We start from the raw sequence: 18,538 nt of genomic DNA, 5'->3' as shown, positions 1-18,538 counted from the left end.
TGGGGGCAGCACATTTTCAGTACAAAGTGCTGCCCTTTCGGTTGGCATCAGCCCCACGTGTCTTCACCAAATGCTTGGCGCTGGTGGCTGCCTACCTCAGGCATCACTCGGTCCATGTCTTTCCATACCTGGACGATTGGCTAATCCGGAGCGACTCCCGCTCCGGGGCCTTGCAAGCACTGGCCCTGACAGTTCAGACCTTGCAGAAGTTGGGGTTTGTCATCAGCTTCCCGAAGTTGCATCTCTGTCTGTCTCCACAGCTAAATTTCATAGGCGCCAGATTGGAAATGGCACAAGCAAAAGTCTTCCTGTCCGAGGACCGAGCGGTTGCCCTCTCCTCACTGGCTATCCTCATTCGCAACAGCAAGAGGATGCCAGCGCACCTGCTGGACCACATGGTGGCCTCCGTCCACGTGACCCCCTTTTCCCGCCTCCGCATGAGGAATCCTCAGTGGGCCTTGCGGTCCCAGTGGCAGCAGGCATCCCAGTATCTGGAGGCTCCAGTCACTGTCACGGACCCCCTCCACTCCTCCCTAGCCTGGTGGGAAGCCTTCCCCAACTTGGAGAGCGGGCTTCTTTTTCTACCCGCGCCGCCTCAGATGACCCTCACCGCCGTTGCCTCGGGTGGGGGACCCACATGGACAGCCTGCACTCTTAGGAGCTGTGGACCACAGCCAAGGCTCGCTGCCAGATAAACTTTCTGGAGCTTCAGGCAATCCGGTATGCCTTGTGGGCCTTCCAGGACAAGCTGGTCCTCTAAGGTTATCCTCATCAGAACGGACAACCAGGTAGCAATGTGGTACATCAACAAGCAGGGTGACACTGGCTCATTCCTCCTCTGCCAGGAGGCAATGCAGGTCTGGGATTGGGCCCTTTCCAGAGAAATGTATCTATGGGCCACCTACCTGCCGGGTCACCTAAACACACTCATGGACTGCCTCAGTCGGTCCTTCCACCACACAAGCGGTCCCTGAACCCCTGTGGTAGCAGCCGACTTGTTCCACCGCTGGGTAATGCCGGACATGGACCACTTCTCCCCACAATCACAAGGTGAGCAGATTCTCCTCCCTAATTCCGGGGAAGGGCCATCCGGCCTGCAATGTCTTCTCCCTTCAATAAGGGGAGGGTCTCCTGTACTCGTACCCCCCCTATTCCGCTCCTCTCAAGAACTCTGATAAAACTGCAAGAGGATGGGTGGACCATGATCCTAGTGGCACCCTCCTGGCCAAGGCAGGTGTGGTTCTCTCTTCCCCAGGACCTGTCAGTGAGTGCACCTGTCCCGCTGGGGATGGCTCCTGACCTCATATTGCAGAACCAGGGCACCCTGCGCCACCTGAATCTCTGAGCCCTGGCCCTCACAGCATGGATGTTGAGCACATGATCCTTCAGCCTTTGCAGCTCTCAGAGGGTGTGTCCAAGGTCTTGATTGAGTCCTGGAAACCTTCCACCCGGAAGTCTTACAGCTCAGAGTGGAAGCTTTTCTCCATCTGATGCAGTGGTCACGGACTGGACCCTTTCTCCTGTCCGCTCCTCTGCCTGTTGGATTATCTCTGGCATCTTTCCTAGTCTGGCCTTCAAACCAGCTCGATCCACGTGCACCTCAGCACACTCAGCACCTACCACCAGGGTGTTGCTGGTGCACCCGTTTCGGTCCAGCCTCTTGTCGGACGCTTTATGCAGGGCCTCGTTCAGCTAAAGCTACCGCTCAGACCTCCAGCTACCACGTATGATCTCAACGTTGTCCTGGCGAGGCTAATGCAGCATCTGTTCGAGCCTCTTAAGTCCTGTGACTAAGGTTCCTCACCTGGAAAGTCATGTTCCTGGTGGCGATCATGTCCGCTCGCAGGGTCAGTGAAATCCACAACTACACGAAGTTCTTCCATGATTGTGTGGTGCTGCGTACGCATCCCAAATTTCTTCCTAAAGTAGTGACTGCTTTCCACATCAACCAGTCCATCATCCTTCCCACCTTCTTTCCAAGGTCTCATTCCCACCCAGAGGAATGTGCTCTCCACACCCTGGACTGCAGGTGGGCATTTGCTTTCTATTTGGATCGTACAGTGACCCATAGGCAGTCCTCCAAGCTCTTCTTGTCATTTGACCCCAATAGACTGGGAGCAGCACATGGACAGCCTGCACTGGCAGGCGGATTGCATTGCATTCTGCTACAAGCAGGCAGACCTTCAGCAGCTCACTCTGTGGGAGGGGGGGTATGGTGTGTGCGGTCCCCGTCGCTGACATTTGTAGCGCCACGACCTGGAGTTCTCTCCACACGTTCGCTGCTCACTACTGCCTTAACAAGGATAGTCGTCAGGACAGCGCTTTTGGCCAGTCCTGCACAATTTATTCCAGTCCTGAACCCAACTGTCTCTTATCATGCTCTCTGTGAGACCAGACCACCTTCTGTTTTTCCCCACAGTGCCACAGTTGTGTTGTGCTGTTCAGCTACTGAGGGTCTCTCTGGTCGAATGGGGCACTCTGGAGCTCTGTAATCACCCACATGTGAGGACTACCATCCTGCTTGTCCTAGGAGAAAGCACAGTTGCTTTCCTGTAACAGGTGTTCTCCTAGGACAGCAGGATGTTAGTCTTCAGGAATCCCACCTATCTCCCCTTGATGTTGGGTTCACCTTCAGTTTGTTGAGTTATTTTTTCTCACTCGTATTTTTTGCTATAGTACAAGACTGAAGAGGACCTTGCGTGGATGCATGGGATAGTAGCAGGCTGGGCATGCTCAGTCTGCTGGCCAAAGTTTCTAGAAACTTTGACAAACGTTTTCTGTGCTGGGCTCCATTGGATGATGTCACCCACATGTGAGGACTAACATCCTGCTGTCCTAGGAGAACACCTGTTACAGGTAAGCAACTGCACTTTCTAACATGTGCATGGCAATGAACTAACCAGTTTTATCAGTTTATCTAACAGTTCACCCAGTCCAACTGCAACTCGTGAAAACCCTCAAAGTATTTCAGCCTAAAGTCCCTCCAATTTCACCAAGACCCCTCACCCAGTCATTTTATCACTGTTAAGATGTTTGCGATCACTTATTCCAGATACTGATCAGGAGTAAATATACACAAGTAAGGAGCCAAATTTACATGTGCAAATTGCTTATAAAGATGGTAACTTTCAAACCGGTGGGTGGGCGGGCACACATTTGCATGCATATGTCAGCCTATGCCCAGAGACACGGCCATTCTGTAACAAACGCGAACAAATGTGCACATTTTATAAAATAGCCTGGCTTAAGAAAATGTGCACTGATTTTTAATTGGGTGCATGCCTGTGCACACAAATCCCGCTTCTCCTGCGTAAATCAGGGGATTTTAAAAGGGGTACGTGCCAATATCATTGCCAGTTTTACCAGTTCGCCACCAATTTGTCCAGTTAAGAGAGAGGTCCTGGAGGTGAGGGAGCAGGGAATTCAGACCTGAGAATGGAGCCGGACTTGCTGAAAATAATTTCCTTAATTCTTTGCTGCTGCGGGTGAGAAGGAGAGCTTGCCCCGACGATACAATTTCTACTTCCGGATTCTGACATCAGTGGGGCCTTTAAAATCGGCCCACCTACGGCATGCAGCTGCCGGCTTAGTGCGTAACAACCTCCCGGGATCTCCTTCACCTCAAAAGTGAGTAAAATTAAAGATTTTTACTTTATCCCTTTCTAAGCTTCATTTGGGGAATCAACACGGTCCCTAGCAAGAGAAACATGAAAGAAGTTTTCTGATATTGACTTTATCCTTTGTTTCTCCATTGATTTGATATGCCCCATACAAAAAGAAAGGGCAAGATACGGGTGGTAACCCCGACAACACCGTTAACAGCCCCTTCGCAAACAAATATCGAAAACTTCTTTGGTCCGAAGGCGAGTTCGTCCCCGAGTGTAATGTCCGCAGCGATGGGAGGTAGGGAGCATACACCAACTTCGCAGGACTTGTTAACCTCCTTGAGCCCCGGGGCTCCCTTAACACACCCCCCCCCCCCCCACCCCGCCAGCGTTTGGGGCAGACACAGGATTCGGGACCAGTTACTCGACCGAATTTGTCAAGGGAGCTGGATCCATTCGGGAGGAATCCAGTGGGGCTGGCCTTAAACACAATTAGTCCTGGGGTTACTGGAACCGAAGAACATATGTTACAGCTTGTGCTGGAATCGATTGGGAATAAAGGGCTGGAACCAGTTACCCCAGAGTATACAACAACCCAGAAAGAAGGCATGACTGTGCCCCCAGTATTGGGAGCAGAAAGCTGTCATGAGGATATGGTGAATGCTGTTTCTACATTGACTGCTGTGAATCTGCAAGACATAACTTTAGAGTCTGTTTGGAAAGCTATACTTTCCCTGGAATCCTCCATTTGTCTAAAATCATGACGGATACACCCAAACATATCTGCCAAATTGATCCTTTGTTAAAAGTATATAATGACAAAATACAGGGCCTGGAAAATAGAGTATCTACACTTCAAGCTACACAGAATACGTTGGTACAAGGAGGCCTGACAAATTCTAGGAAAATAGAGAACTTAGAAAATGAAATGAGATCTAAGAATTTAAGAATACTGAACTTCCCACGTATAAGTGTAATTGCACCATTGGAACAACTTAAAAAGTATTTAGTGGAGATACTACAAATGCCTAGAGAACAGATTCCATCTATTGTTAAGGTGTTTTATACCAAAACTGAGAAGAAAGAAGGGCAAGGAATTCCAATATCAAACTTGGATACTGGAAATTTAACAAATTTCCTGGAGCAACCATCTGAAGAGCAAATAGACTATAGTGGGACGTTACTGGTTACTTTCTTATCTGTAGCAGATAAAGATCTATAGCAGATAAAGATCAAGTCCTAAAGGTTTTTTGGATTTTCCTCCTTCAGTTATGAATACAGTCACTGAAGTTGTTCTTTTCTTAATATTCTTGTCATTGCAGTTTATTTTATGTGTTGGTTTCCCAATTTTAAGAAGTAGGCTTGCTAACTACCTTCCATGGGTTATACTCACTCACTTGATTGCAGACCAAGTTTTCTTTCCATTTTGGATCATAGCTGTATGTTCTATTAGTTCCTGCTATAACTTGCATTATTAAGGATTTCATTTTTAGAGCGCATTATGGTGAAAGATGTAAGACATCACCAACATTCCTCTCAATCTTTCAGTTCCCAGAGTAGAACTCTGGTTTGGAGAAGCCTTTAGAGTTGTTGCTGCTTGCTTTTGCTATTACAGAGAAAAGTCCTTGAGAGACAATATAGAGAGCAAATTTTGTATTACTTCCCAATCAGTTATAATTGAGTAGACAGAATTTCGAAGAGTTTTAACAGCAACTACCAAACAAACTGTGTCTGTATTTCCAGCTGGACCCTGAAGCCAGTGATTCTCTGAAGGAACTCCAAGTCAAATTGAACAATGTTTTAGATGAACTCAGCACAGTTTTTGGTAACAGGTATGTTTTATGAAATTGTGTAATTGTAGTAGTTACTCCATCATCAAGTCTTTTAACAATGATACTTTACTACACATAGGGATGAGTCCTTGGACCAATTCCTTTCAGCATTTTTGTGAGCAAAATTGCAGAAGAATTATCAGGAAAGGTTTGTCGTTTTGCCAAAGATATCCAAATCTACAAAGGTAGACCATCAGGAAGGTGTGGAAAACATGAGGAGAGATCTAGCAAAGCTCAAGGAATGATCTAGGGTCTGGCAGCTAAAACTTAATGCTAAAAAATGCAGAGATATGCATTTAGGATGCAAAAACCCAACAGAGAGGTACAATAGAGAGGGTGAAATTATTCTAAGCATGAAAGAAGAGTGGAATCTGGGGGTGATCATATCTGATGACCTTAAGATGGCCAAACAGGTGGAAAAGTTAATGGAAAAAGCCAGCAAGATGCTTGGGTGCATAGGGAGATGAATGGTCAACAGAAGAAAGGAGGAGATATTGCCCTTGTATAAGGTTCCTCATGAGACCTAATTTGGACTACTGCTATCATGGTCCACATTGCATAGGGCAGGGAAGAGGTATCACGCCTGGACAAGGACATTCTTTAGAGAGGGGCCAGGTGCTCTAGAGCAGATGTTTTTCTGTCCAAAGTAGCCACCATTCCCCATGGGTTGGGCCATTGGGTACAGGCAGATACTAAGACTTAACCAGGTGGAAATAGGAACCACCAGGAAAGAGGCAAGGGCCGGGATCTGAACAGGAACCAGGAACAAGCAGAGACAGGCCAAGCAAACAGAATCACAAAGTGAACTCTGAGGATTGTTGGACCAGCAAAGGTGTGTCTAGAAAGGGCTCCTTATGTCCAGTCCTTAATTTGGGACTCACCTAATGCTGATCCAATAGGGAGCCTCTGGTGGTAAGTCTCCCTACTTCTATTTAGCTTGATAGTTCCTATAGGATTCCTGCCGAGTCAGAGTCCCTGGTTGGAGTTGGTCCAGAAGGAGCTACTCAAATGGTAAGTGGTCTTTGTTCTAAAGTATATGGGGACAGACTTAAAGACCTAAACATGTACACCCTGGAGGAATGGCAGGATAGAAGAGATATGACAGACATTTAAATACCTCCAAGATTTCCATGCACAGGAAGTAAGCCATGTGGTCCAAACCTTCGACCTTGCCCCAGTCATGTGACTAGGGCAAGCTCAAGTTGGCAACATTTTTTAAATTAGTGCTGACCTGGCCCGGGGCTAGGGGGTTCCCTGGCAATTTATTAAGACTTGGAGATGTGGGAGAGTGGACTGGGGTCCCACTGTAAACCCATGATATTTTCCTACATTTGGGGGATGGGGGAGGGGAAGATAATGGGGAGGAGACACTATTCTCCCAATGATTGGTTTTGAACATTGGAGTGGAGGGGTGGGAGGGACCATGGCTACATGGGGAAAGTGCGATGGGGGGACTTTTTGTATTGAAGACATAGTTGGGGGTAGGAGAGGTCAGCATTGCACAAGCTACTTTATTTTTTTTTTTACTTTGGATGACTCGAGTGTTGTCCCCAGGTGAGCTGGAGGTCAGCCTTGACCCCCACTACACATTTTCATTTTTCAGCCACAATTGTTTTTTTCAGGGGCCAGCCCTTTAAGGTGATGGTGGTCCCTTGAAGTCGGGGTCACTATTGTGTCTAAAGGGGCGATGTTGCGTTGTTTAATGTCACATTGTTTTGCCACTAGACAAAACACCACCCCATACAGTCACAATATTTTTTCAGGGGAGGGGCCATTATCGTGGGGACCCTCCCATGAGAAAACATCATGACATAGTGCATCTAGGCCTAAGTTAGTCAGATAAATGTATCCAACAAATTTGGATGAGAGAGTCAGCGGCACAACCGCAGCGTTGAATATCTCAGCAAAGTTAGCTGGATACGTTTATTTGCCTAACAGAAAAAAAGGAATATCTGTCCAGCTAACTAAGCTACATAGCACTGAATATCAAAGTTTGTCTGGCTAAGTTAGCCGAACAAGTGGCTCCACCTGGAAACACACCTGCTCTGCCCCTAACTTAGCTGGCTAATTTTTTAGGTAGATATAAAGTTAGCTGGCTAAGTGGCAGCCACTGACCCCAGCTGGATAGTCAAAAAAAGGCACCATTTTGCAATGAAGAGGACTGCCAGAGATTTGAAGCTGTCTTTCTAATCTAAGGTACAAATTAACTGAGTTTATCCAGTAGGTCAAGTGTTAACTTGTGAATAAAAGAATGAGGTCAGTCACTGTTTGATTTCCAAGCTATGATTGGTATCTGAGCTGTATGTTATGAGGCAAAATAGTGGGCTTTTGAAATACAGTAAATCTGTTGCTTATTACATGCTTGTTGCACTATGTTATATACATATCAAATTATTTAGCCTTTTATCTGGAACACACATAATCATTGACAAATTATAAGAAACAAACACTGAGTGATATATCAAAGCAAGTCCAAGGAAACCCATTATAGATGTGTGAAATGTCACTGTTCTGCACCACATAGGGTAATAATGTGAGATTGGACAAGGAAACAAGTGAAATGTCTTAAAATGATCACTCGAATTAAACATAGACAGGCTATATATCTGTGCTCAAATCTCAACACAAATTATTGTATTTCAATAGAAAACCTTTTCTTTATTCTTTCATTAATTATTTTTACTGTTTTTATCCACAATTAAATACTCTTCATCCATAGACATTTTAAAACATATACCATTCGTACCCCCTCATGCATACTCATTCACACAACCCCCAAGCATAAAACCCATGTCAACCCACAATGTTTACTCCACAATTTATATCTTTGTACTATTTCTCTATCAATATTATTAGCTTTATATCTTCATTTCTCTCCAAGTCCCACACTATTACATATTATTCAGCAGTCCTGATTTCCTTTGAGTCCCTGAGGACTTCAACACCGTCATGAGTTGTTCAACCAAACCTTGATCAACGTCGAACCGTTACTTGAACTCTTTGTGGAAAGTTCACACCAACCACCGCTCATTTACAGATGGAACATCTTCACCAGGCCACATCCAACGCCATGGCCTTTCAGCGGCTGCCCTGCCGCCTGCATCAGGGGAACACTTCTGTACCAACTTCGGAGTTCCACCAGCTCATTGGATCAAATTATATTTCACAATGTGCTTGCAGCGCTTCACTTCCAAAGAGTGGAACCATATCTAACCACTAGCATTCAAACAGTACTTCTTTATACAGATCCACAACATTCCAGACCCTGACTCAGTATCAGATTTGAGCACAGATATATAACTATGTTTAATTCGAGTCTAGATAGGAGACAGTGCAGATACGGTAATAGTTGATAGCTTAAAATGATCACTACCTATACTACCCCAAGTAAAAACCAGAATTTTGTCAAATTCAGTTGTCTCTTAAATAACATTCTGGGTAATAATGGTCTGGTGTTTCTTTATCCATTTCCTTATAACTTAGACTATTATAAATAGAAATAATTGAATAACTACTGATTTTCTTATTAACTCTAGCTTTCAGTCTCGTATTGATGAGTGTGTCAAGCAGATGTCAGATATACTGAGTCATGTCAAAGGGACAGGAAATGTCCCAGCCAACGCCAGAAATACAGTGGCACAAGATGCAGACAATGTCCTTAGACCACTGATGGACTTCCTGGATGGAAAGTAAGTATGGGGAAAAGAACCACAGTGTTCTATGTCAGGCATACCAAACTGGACAGATTTGCATGAAAGAGATTTTCATACACTGGGTCTCCCACTGATGCAAATCAATTTCATACATATTCATGTTCTATGTAGTGCTAAGAATATATGTCTCCTCCTACCCAGTGCAGGTCACAAACTGAAGTCATCAGAGAGTGAGGAATGGTATAACTATAAAATACGTCCTCTGCATTCAGGCAGGCCAGTCCGCACCAGTGAGTTATACACCTCTGCCAGCAGATGGAAAGAGAGTAAGAAGCTGACATTATGCATATGTAGTCCTGCCCTGACATCATCCTGCCAGTATTCTCCGTCTCCAGCAGATGGTGGACATGCATTTCCCTATTGGGGATTGCCTGTAAAAAAAAAAAAAAAAAAGAGAGAGAAATAGAAGAAAACAGAAGAAGAATGAGACGATTATATAGCAACGCTTGCTTCCTGAGGTGATACTGTTGGGTCCTTCCCTCTGTTCAGAGCCTTTAGTCTGGTAATGTTCTGGCGTGGACATAAAAAAAAAAATTTGTGTTTGCAACTCTTAGGGAGTCCCATCAGTGCAACTTGCTGATTCACTTTGGGCCTGATTTTTAAAAGCATTTAATTGAGTAAAACCTAGATTTACTCGAGTAAATGCACTTTACTTGAGTAAATGACTTTTGAAAATTGCTACAATACTATGTTACATTAAGGCAGGTAACTTCTTTGAAAATTACCCCCATTATCTTTAGAGAAAATTAAGTTGCTTATTTGTAGCAGTTTTCTGAAGACAAGGGAATCGCCCATCACACATTTTCTATCCTTTTCTGGAATTAGATTTATTAGCTGCTTAATAGAATTAAGGCATGCTGCAGAAGCATAGTAACTGCTAGTACTACTACTTAACATTTCTATAGTAATAGAGCTTACAATCTAATAAGAGAAACACACAGATTAAGAGACTTGGGGTATTTCATAAAACAAGACAATGGTTAAAAAGAAAATAAAATAAAGCTAGTTAAGACTAAAAGCAGACAATTCAGGCATAAGGTTTAAAAAAGATGAGTCTTTAGATGAGGTTTAAACACTGCCACAAATGCCTAGAGGGACCTTCAAGATTTACCTGGAAAGCTCTGGAAATTCGTTTATCAGTACCATTGGATGACATCACCCATCAGTAACAGATGATTCCCCTGTCTTCAGAAAAATCCTGCTACAGTCAACCAAATTCATTTTGCCTGCAAACGATATGAATCTTTGATATGATCGTAGTAAGCAATATGGACAAACTGATATTTGTTTAGATGACAGTTTGGGACCTAAACTAGGATTGAGGGTTATTGATACAATATTATCAATTTGAAGATGAAAACATTCTCCTAGGACAAGCAGAATTGTAGTCCTCACATGTGGGTGACATCATCTGATGGAGCCCGGCACGGAAAACTTTTGTCAAAGTTTCTAGAAGCTTTGACCAGCAGACTGAGCATGCCCAGCCTGCTACTGTCCACTCAAGGTTCCCCTTTAGTCTCTTCTTTTCCGCAGTGCAGTTGCCTCGCGGTCGTGGAGCTCTTCTTTTTTTCTTGTTTTCTCGAACAAGTTTTGCATTCTTGTCATTTTCCTCGTCGGGTCTCCCTTCATAGTTGGTGCCTTCCCATTCTGGTAGGTTTTTTATTACCCATTTTTCCCAACTTTGTGGTTAATTCCCAACTTTCGCCTCGCGGTGACCGCCAGTCATTGACTGCACGAAACATTGACTGGTTTTAGTCGGTACCCCCAGTGCCCACGGACCATGTCCATCACGGATCCACTTGAGGTTTGCATCCTCTGCCTGGGGGTCTCTCACGACATCCATGGGTGCCGTCTGTGTGATCAGTGTCGAGCGCGCCTAGATAAGATGGAGAAACTTTTCAGGGCCCCAAAGTCTGCTCCTTCTACTCCTGCGTCGGTGCCATTGATGCCGAGAGGTCGGGGGAGCCTTCAGGTACGCTTCCCCTGGCTATTCCTCTCACTAATACTTCCAAGGATCGAGAAGGAAGTGATAGATTGTCAATGGTCTCTCCGCTCTCCCAGACATCAGGATCTTCCGCTTCCTCGGTGCCGGGGAAAGACCAGGCTGAGGACCGAAGAAGATCCCGCAAGCATCACCACCAGTCGACGCATGGCACCAGTTCCGGCACGGCATCGGTGCCTGCCAAGCCGCCTTCGAAGCGACACCGGCCATTGGAGGCCCCATCCTCTGATGCCCCTGGTAGTCCTTGGTGTTCCCCACTGACACTGGTACTTGGTAATGCCGCATCCCCCTCCATCAGTCCTGACCACTCCAGACTTTCAGGAGGAGTTGGACCACAGGGCGCAGTCCACGGTGCTCAAAGCACACATTGCAATTGTCCCCTCTGCTTCATGGTGGGGAAAGCACATTACCAATACAAAGTGCTGCCCTTTGGGCTGGCATCAGCCTCCCGCGTTTTCACCAAATGCCTAGCGGTGGTGGCCGCCAAGCTCAGGCGTCGCTCGGTGTACATGTTCCCCTACCTGGATGACTGGCTGGTCAAGAGTGAATCCCACTCCGGAGCCTTGCACACTCTGGCCTTGATGGTGCAGATGCTGCAGATGGTGGGGTTTTTTATAAACTTCCCTAAGTCTCATCTCTGCTCTTCTCCTCAGCTGGACTTCATAGGTGCCAGGCTGGACACAGTGCAGGTAAAAGTTTTTTTGCCCAGAGACTGGGTGATCACCCTTGCCTCACTGGCTATCCTTGTCCGCAACAGCTGTAGGGTAACAGCTCACCTTCTGTTCTGCCTGCTAGGCCACATGATGGCCTCCATCCATGTGACCCGTCTGGCTCGCCTCTGCATAAAGAGAGCCCAATGGACCTTATGGTCCCAGTAGCAGCAGGTTTCCCAGGATCCCAAGGTGCCCGTCTCAGTCACGGACCCTCTCAGAGTGTCTCTATCCTGGTGGGAAGATCTTTCCAACCTAAAAAAAGGACTTCCCTTCCAACCCTCTCCACCTCAGGTGATTCTCACCACAGATGCTTTCTCTCAAGGCTGGGGAGCCCATGTGAATGGTATCCACAAGCAAGGTCTCTGGACTGCCTCTGAAGCTCGCTGTCAGATAAACTTCCTGGAGCTGCGAGCATTTCGGTACGCTCTGTGGGCATTCAGAGACCTGTTGTCATCCAAGGACATCCTAATTCGGACAGACAACCAAGTTGCGATATGGTTTGTCAACAAACAGGGCAGCACAGGTTCGTTCCTCCTCTGCCATGATCCGGTACAAGTGAGGGCATGGGCCCTTTCAGAGGAAATGTCTATGCGAGCGACCTACCTCCCGGGCCATCTCAATGTGCTAACAGTCCATTTGAGCTGCTCCTTCTGGCCACACGAGTGGTCCCTCAACCCAGAGGTGGCGGCAGATGTGGATCTTTTCACCTCCCCACACAACTACAAGGTGAGCAAGTATTGCTCCCTGGTATCGGAGGACAGCCATCTGGCCTGTGATGCCTTAAGAACATAAGAAATTGCCATGCTGGGTCAGACCAAGGGTCCATCAAGCCCGGCATCCTGTTTCCAACAGAGGCCAAACCAGACTACAAGAACCTGGCAAGTACCCAAACACTAAGAAGATCCCATGCTACTGATGCCAGTAATAGCAGAGCCATTTCCTAAGTCATCTTGATTAATAGCCGTTAATGCACTTATTTATTTATTTATTTATTGTTTTTGTTATACCGAGTTTCATGATAGGCATCACATCAACCCGGTTTACAAATAACAAGGAGTGTAAAGCATAACGTAACGTAAAAAACAATATTTTCAATAAGAACCTTCTCAAGAACTTCTTCTCAAGAACTTATCCAAACCATTTTCAAACCCAGCTACACTAACTGCACTAACCACATGCTCTGGCAACAAATTCCAGAGCTTAATTGTGAGTTGAGTGAAAGAATTTTCTCAGATTAATCTTAAATGTTCTACTTGCTAACTTCATGGAGTGCCCCCTAGTCCTCCTATTATCCGAAAGTGTAAATAACTGATTCACGTCTACTCATTCAAGACCTCTCATGGTTTTAAAGACCTCTATCATATCCCCCTTCAGCCTTCTCTTCTCCAAGCTGAACAGCCCTAACCTCTTCAGCCTTTCCTCATAGAGGAGCTGTTCCACCCTCTTTATCATTTTGGTCCCCTTCTCTGTACCTTCTCCAGTGAAACTATATTAACTGGGGGAAGGGCCTGCTATATGCATACCCCCCTCTACCGCTCCTCTTGAGGACTCTGCTGAAGCTTTAGCAGGACAAGGGGACCAATATACTTGTGGCGCCTTCTTGGCCCCGACAGGTCTGGTTCCCGTTTTGCAGGACCTGTTGGTGCGGGCACCCATTCGGCTGGAGACGGTGCCCAATCTCATCTCACTGAATCAGGGCACCTTGCACCACTCGAACCTCTGGGCACTGGCCCTCACAGCTTGGATGTTGAGCGAGTAGTCCTCCAGCCTTTGGAGCTCTCGGACTTTATCTCCCAGGTCCTGGTGGTGGCCCGAACGCCCTCCACCAGGAAGTCCTACAGCTGGAAGTAGAAAAGGTTTTCCATTTGGTGCAAGGGCCATGATTTGGACCCTTTCTCATGCCCCCTCCCTCGGCTGTTGGACTACCTGTGGCATCTGTCCGAGTCTGGGCTTCAGACTAGCTCAGTCAGAGTGCTCTTCAGCACCGTCAGCGCATACCATCGAGGTGTAGCTGGCACGCCCATTTTGGTCCAACCTTTAGTGGGCCACTTCATGCGGGGCCTCCCCCAGCTGAAGCCCCCTCTTCAGCTTCCGGTTGCGTCTTGGGTCCTCAATATTGTCCTAGCGCAGCTCATGTGTCCTCCATTTGAGCCGCTGCAATCCTGCAACCTGAAGTTCCTCACCTGGAAAATTATATTCCTGGTGGCGATTACTTCGGCTCATAGGGTCAGTGAACATGAGGCTCTGGTTACGTACGCACCATACACGAGGTTCTTTCACGGTCATGAGGTCTAGCATACGCATCCGAAGTTTCTGCCCAAGGTTGTTACTGATTTTCATATCAACCAGTCCATCGTTTTGCCCACCTTCTTTCCGAGGCCTCATTCCCATCCGGGAGAAAGGGCTCTTCATACTTTGGACTGCAAAAGGGCCTTGGCTTTCTACCTTGATCGCACTGCCAGCTACAGACAGTCCACCCAGCTCTTCGTGTCCTTTGATTCCAACAGGCTGCAGGTGGTTGTGGGTAAACAGACCTTGTCCAACTGGCTGGCAGATTGCATTGCCTTCTTCTATGTGCAGGCAGGCCTTCCGCTAGCCGGCAGAGTAAAGGTTCACTCTGTGCGGGCTATGGCAACGTCGGTGACACATTTACGTGCAGTCCCCGTCATCGAGATCTGCTTAGCCACAACCTGGAGTTCTCTTCACACGTTTGCAGCTCACTATTACTTGGATAAAGACGGATGTCAGGACAGCTCCTATGGTCAGTCCGTCCTGCGCAACCTGTTCCAGGCCTGAACCCAACTCTTCATGCCTTTGTAGTAACCAGACAGTCCCCTGCTGTTCCACACCACCACAGTTGTGTTGTGCCCGTTGGCACCTTGTTTGGTTGCTGTTGGTCTCTCCTGTTAGCAGGGGCAGTCTGGAGTTTGGTATTCACCCACATGTGAGGACTACCATCCTGCTTGTCCTAGGAGAAAGCGCAGTTGCTTACCTGTAACAAGTGTTCTCCTAGGACAGCAGGATGTTAGTCCTCAGGAATCCCACCCACCTCCCCATGGAGTTGTGTTCTCCTTCAGTTTGTTGTTTTATTTTTTTCGCTTGTATTTTGCTTTGTTACGAAATTAAAGGGGGACCTCACGTGGACACGTGGATAGTAGCAGGCTAGGCATGCTCAGTCTGCTGGTCAAAGCTTCTAGAAACTTTGACAAAAGTTTTCCGTGCCGGGCTCCATCAGATGATGTCACCCACATGTGAGGACTAACATCCTGCTGTCCTAAGAGAACACTGTTACAGGTAAGCAACTGAGCTTTATTCAACCATTATGTGAAGGAGATAAATGGATAGAAAGGAGTTTAGAGTGAGAAAATGATATTTAAAGCATTTTCAATCCAAAATAAAATGCTGCTTTTTAGAGATTAGTCAATATGGGACCATCTTTCTTAAATACAAAGTATGCAAATGAGCAGCAGCCAAGCTATCTGGTAATCCACATGCTCTCTTTGAAGACAGGCAGTCATTTTCTGGATGGCAGGAGTGTAATTTGAGGCCTGATGAAGGACAATGAATTATAGTCTCCAGATATTCCATTTCCTCTTTTTAGTCTAGTGTTTGTCAGAATACAGGAAATTATTTCCTTCATTTAGGCGCTGCACAGCCTGCTTTTCCATGCACATGAAATATTTATATATATGTATTACTTTAAAGATCCTATATGCTTTTAATTTTGTCAGACTGCTTATCCCAGATTATTTTCTTGGAGATGGTCTTCACCACAGCAATAACTCTGTTACCCTTGTTCATCTACCGATTTATAATCATTTCAGAAGGTTTTGAATGTGGAATGGCCATTTGAGATCTCATGGACCTCAAGCAGGGTATATAGGTATTCCCAGTATCACATCTGTTTTTGGGTAATATCTGGTCCTGGAAATATATGTTAAAAGTAGGGTGACAACAACAATGTGTGACCAAAGGTGATACTGTTCCAGGTAAACAAAATTGATATTCAAATTTATATCTTCAAAATGGCATTTATTTTTAGCTTCAGAAACAATTTCATGGAGTACAGTCCCCAACACGGCCATGTTTTGCTGTAGAGGCTGCATCGGAAGGGACTCACAGGGATCAAATTCCCATATAGTTGAAATCATCTATACAAAACAAAGAATGAGCGGTCAGAACAGCAGGAAATCAAGAACGCACATAAATTAACTAATTAAAATACATACCAGAGTAAAGTGTATTAAATAATTCATAAAGGGGTAGATTTTCAAAGGGTTACGCACGTAACCCCCAAAAACCTACCCCTTCGTGCGCCGAGCCTATTTTGCATGGGCTCGGCGGTGTGCACAAGCCCCGGGATGCACGTATGTCCCAGGGCTTTCAAAAATGGGCAGTCCGGAGGCGGTCCGGGGGCAGGGACGAATCCTTCAGCACAGCGAGCCAGTGCGTGCAAGTTAAGCCTGCCAGAGGCAGGCGTAACTCAGCGAGATAAGGTAGGGGGGGATTTAGATAGGGCTGGGGGTTGGGTTAGATAGGGAAAGGGAGGGACAGGTGGGGGGGAGCAAAAAAAAAAGTTCCCTCCAAGGCTGCTCCAATTTCGGAGCAGCCTTGGAGGGAATGGGGTAAGCCATTCCCTCCAAGCCCTTGGACTTGGCGCGTGCAAGGTGCACAAGTGTGCACCCCCTTGTGCGTGCTGACCCTGGATTTTATAACATGCGTGCAGCGGCGCGCGCATGTTATAAAATCGGGTGTACATTTGTTCGCGCCGGGTAGCGCGCACAAATGTACCCCACACACTTACAATTTAAAATCGGCCTCAAAATGTATAGAAATGAGGCATCCTAAAAAACAAAGAAGCAGTAAAATCCAAAAAGTACAAATTTGCAAGCAACCATATAAAGCCCGTACAGTGTAATGTAATATATACCAGAAGCATCTACTAGATAAGGGAGCCCTGACCAACGTGCCGCAAATGCGCAGTAGAGAGCAGCTCTACCGCGCATACACGGGCGAGCACGTCGGCCAGAGTGCCTGAAAAAAAAAATGGCACTGGGTCGCTAGGAGCAGGAGCAGTGGCGGCGGCAGCGGCGACAACGACGAGCAGGAGCGGGAGGAGCAGTAGCAGTGGCGACGACGACGAGCAGGAGCGGGAGGAGCAGTAGCAGTGGCGACGACGAGCAGGAGCGGGAGGAGAGTAGTGGCGGCGCGCGCGAGGGAGGGACAGCCCCCGTTATCGGTTGTGGGTGAGCTGAAAGGGGAGGGGAATGAGAGAGGGGGAGTGAGTGAGGGGAGGAGAGAGTGAGGGGGGGAGGGAGAAGAGAGTGAGCTGAGGGGAGGGGGAGGGAGGAGAGAGTGAGCTGAGGGGAGGAGAGAGGGAGGAGAGGGGGAGGGAGGAGAGAGTGAGGAGAGGGGAGGGAGGAGAGGGGGAGGGAGAATAGAGGGGGAAGGTGAGAGGGAGGGAGAATAGAGGGGGAGAGGAGGGAGGGAGGAGAGAGTGAGGGGAGGGGAGGGGGGAGGGAGACTAGAGGGAGGGAGGGAGAATGAGGGGGAGGGAGTGGGAAGGAAATGGACCGAAAAAATTTTTTAAATGTAGCCCGTTGTTACGGGCTTAACGGCTAGTTGTTAATAAGTGAATGGGCTGTCTGATGGAATGCTATTCAAAACAGTGTGATTGTGTAAAAATTACCAATGGAGGGTTATACAGTGAAATACAGAAAAATACAACAGAATTAGGGTTTAGCACCTATAACCTGTCCACTAGTAATTTCGGAGGAGCAGAATATCATGCACAGGCTACTGGAAAAGGCGAATACTAAGTGTTTAAGAAGTGTTTTAGGAATCACATAAAAGACACGAAAAATAAGCGGCCAATCACTGAGAAGTCACATGGTACAAAACCACCAATACTAGAAAAAAGAAGGAAAAGCCTATGAAACGAAGCTTAGGGGGACCTGAAAAAGAACTTAAAAGTCTGCTTGTAGTTATGAGGTGGACCTGAAAGAGAACCGATTAAAAGAAAATAAAGGAAAAAGTGTACCAAAAAGGGAACTTAAATTGCATTTTGAAATTTATAAAAACTTGAAAACTATCTTGGCAGAAATGGATGATGATAAATATTAAGGCCTGAGGGAAGCAGTTGCAGTAGTGGTGCAATGCAGAGCTGTCACAATAGCCATGGGAGATGTGCAAGAGAGATGTGCTGCGCGCAACCAACCTGATGTACCATTGCCAGGGTTCGGGCAGTTGCCAATCTATCGCAGCAATGCTCTGTTGGCTGGTTTCTTGCTCTTGGCTCCCCCTCGAAACACGATTTTTCCTACTGCACTGCCCCGCCCCAATCAACTTCCTGCTTTTTTTTTTTGGCAGCCTGAGCAGTCGCAGAAGACACAGGAGGGAGAGAGCATGTCCAAGCTGCAACAAATAGCATTCCTACCATGCAGCTTATCTTCCTGTCACTGTTTACCATGCTCCCTCTCAACTAAGTAAGGCCCCACTCTGCAACTACCATCTCAGCTATCCTTTCATCCAGCGCAGTAATTCCCGCAGACCCGTTACCACCACAGACCCGTTACCACCGACGGCCCTCAGCACCCAGAATGGAAAAATCAAACGGGTCTGCGGGAATTACTGTGCTGGATGAAAGGATAGCTGAGGTGGTAGTTGCAGAGTG

The 18,538-nt window shown here is 46.7% G+C and overlaps 1 protein-coding gene across 4 annotated transcripts in view; it reads left to right on the top strand.

Annotated features, from left to right (window-relative positions):
- The window catches only part of UNC13B (unc-13 homolog B), a 1,232,326-nt gene that overhangs the window by 1,087,535 nt on the left and 126,253 nt on the right, over positions 1-18,538 (top strand). For all 4 annotated transcript variants that reach the window (XM_029581856.1, XM_029581857.1, XM_029581864.1 and 1 more), the window contains 2 exons: positions 5,349-5,437; positions 8,974-9,126. In XM_029581856.1, the coding sequence (XP_029437716.1) occupies positions 5,349-5,437; positions 8,974-9,126 (242 nt within the window). The remainder of the gene's footprint in view (positions 1-5,348; positions 5,438-8,973; positions 9,127-18,538) is intronic.

Source organism: Rhinatrema bivittatum, chromosome 1, assembly GCF_901001135.1.
Source record: "Rhinatrema bivittatum chromosome 1, aRhiBiv1.1, whole genome shotgun sequence".
Lineage (NCBI taxonomy): Eukaryota > Metazoa > Chordata > Amphibia > Gymnophiona > Rhinatrematidae > Rhinatrema > Rhinatrema bivittatum.
This window is presented reverse-complemented; position numbering and strand designations above follow the sequence as displayed.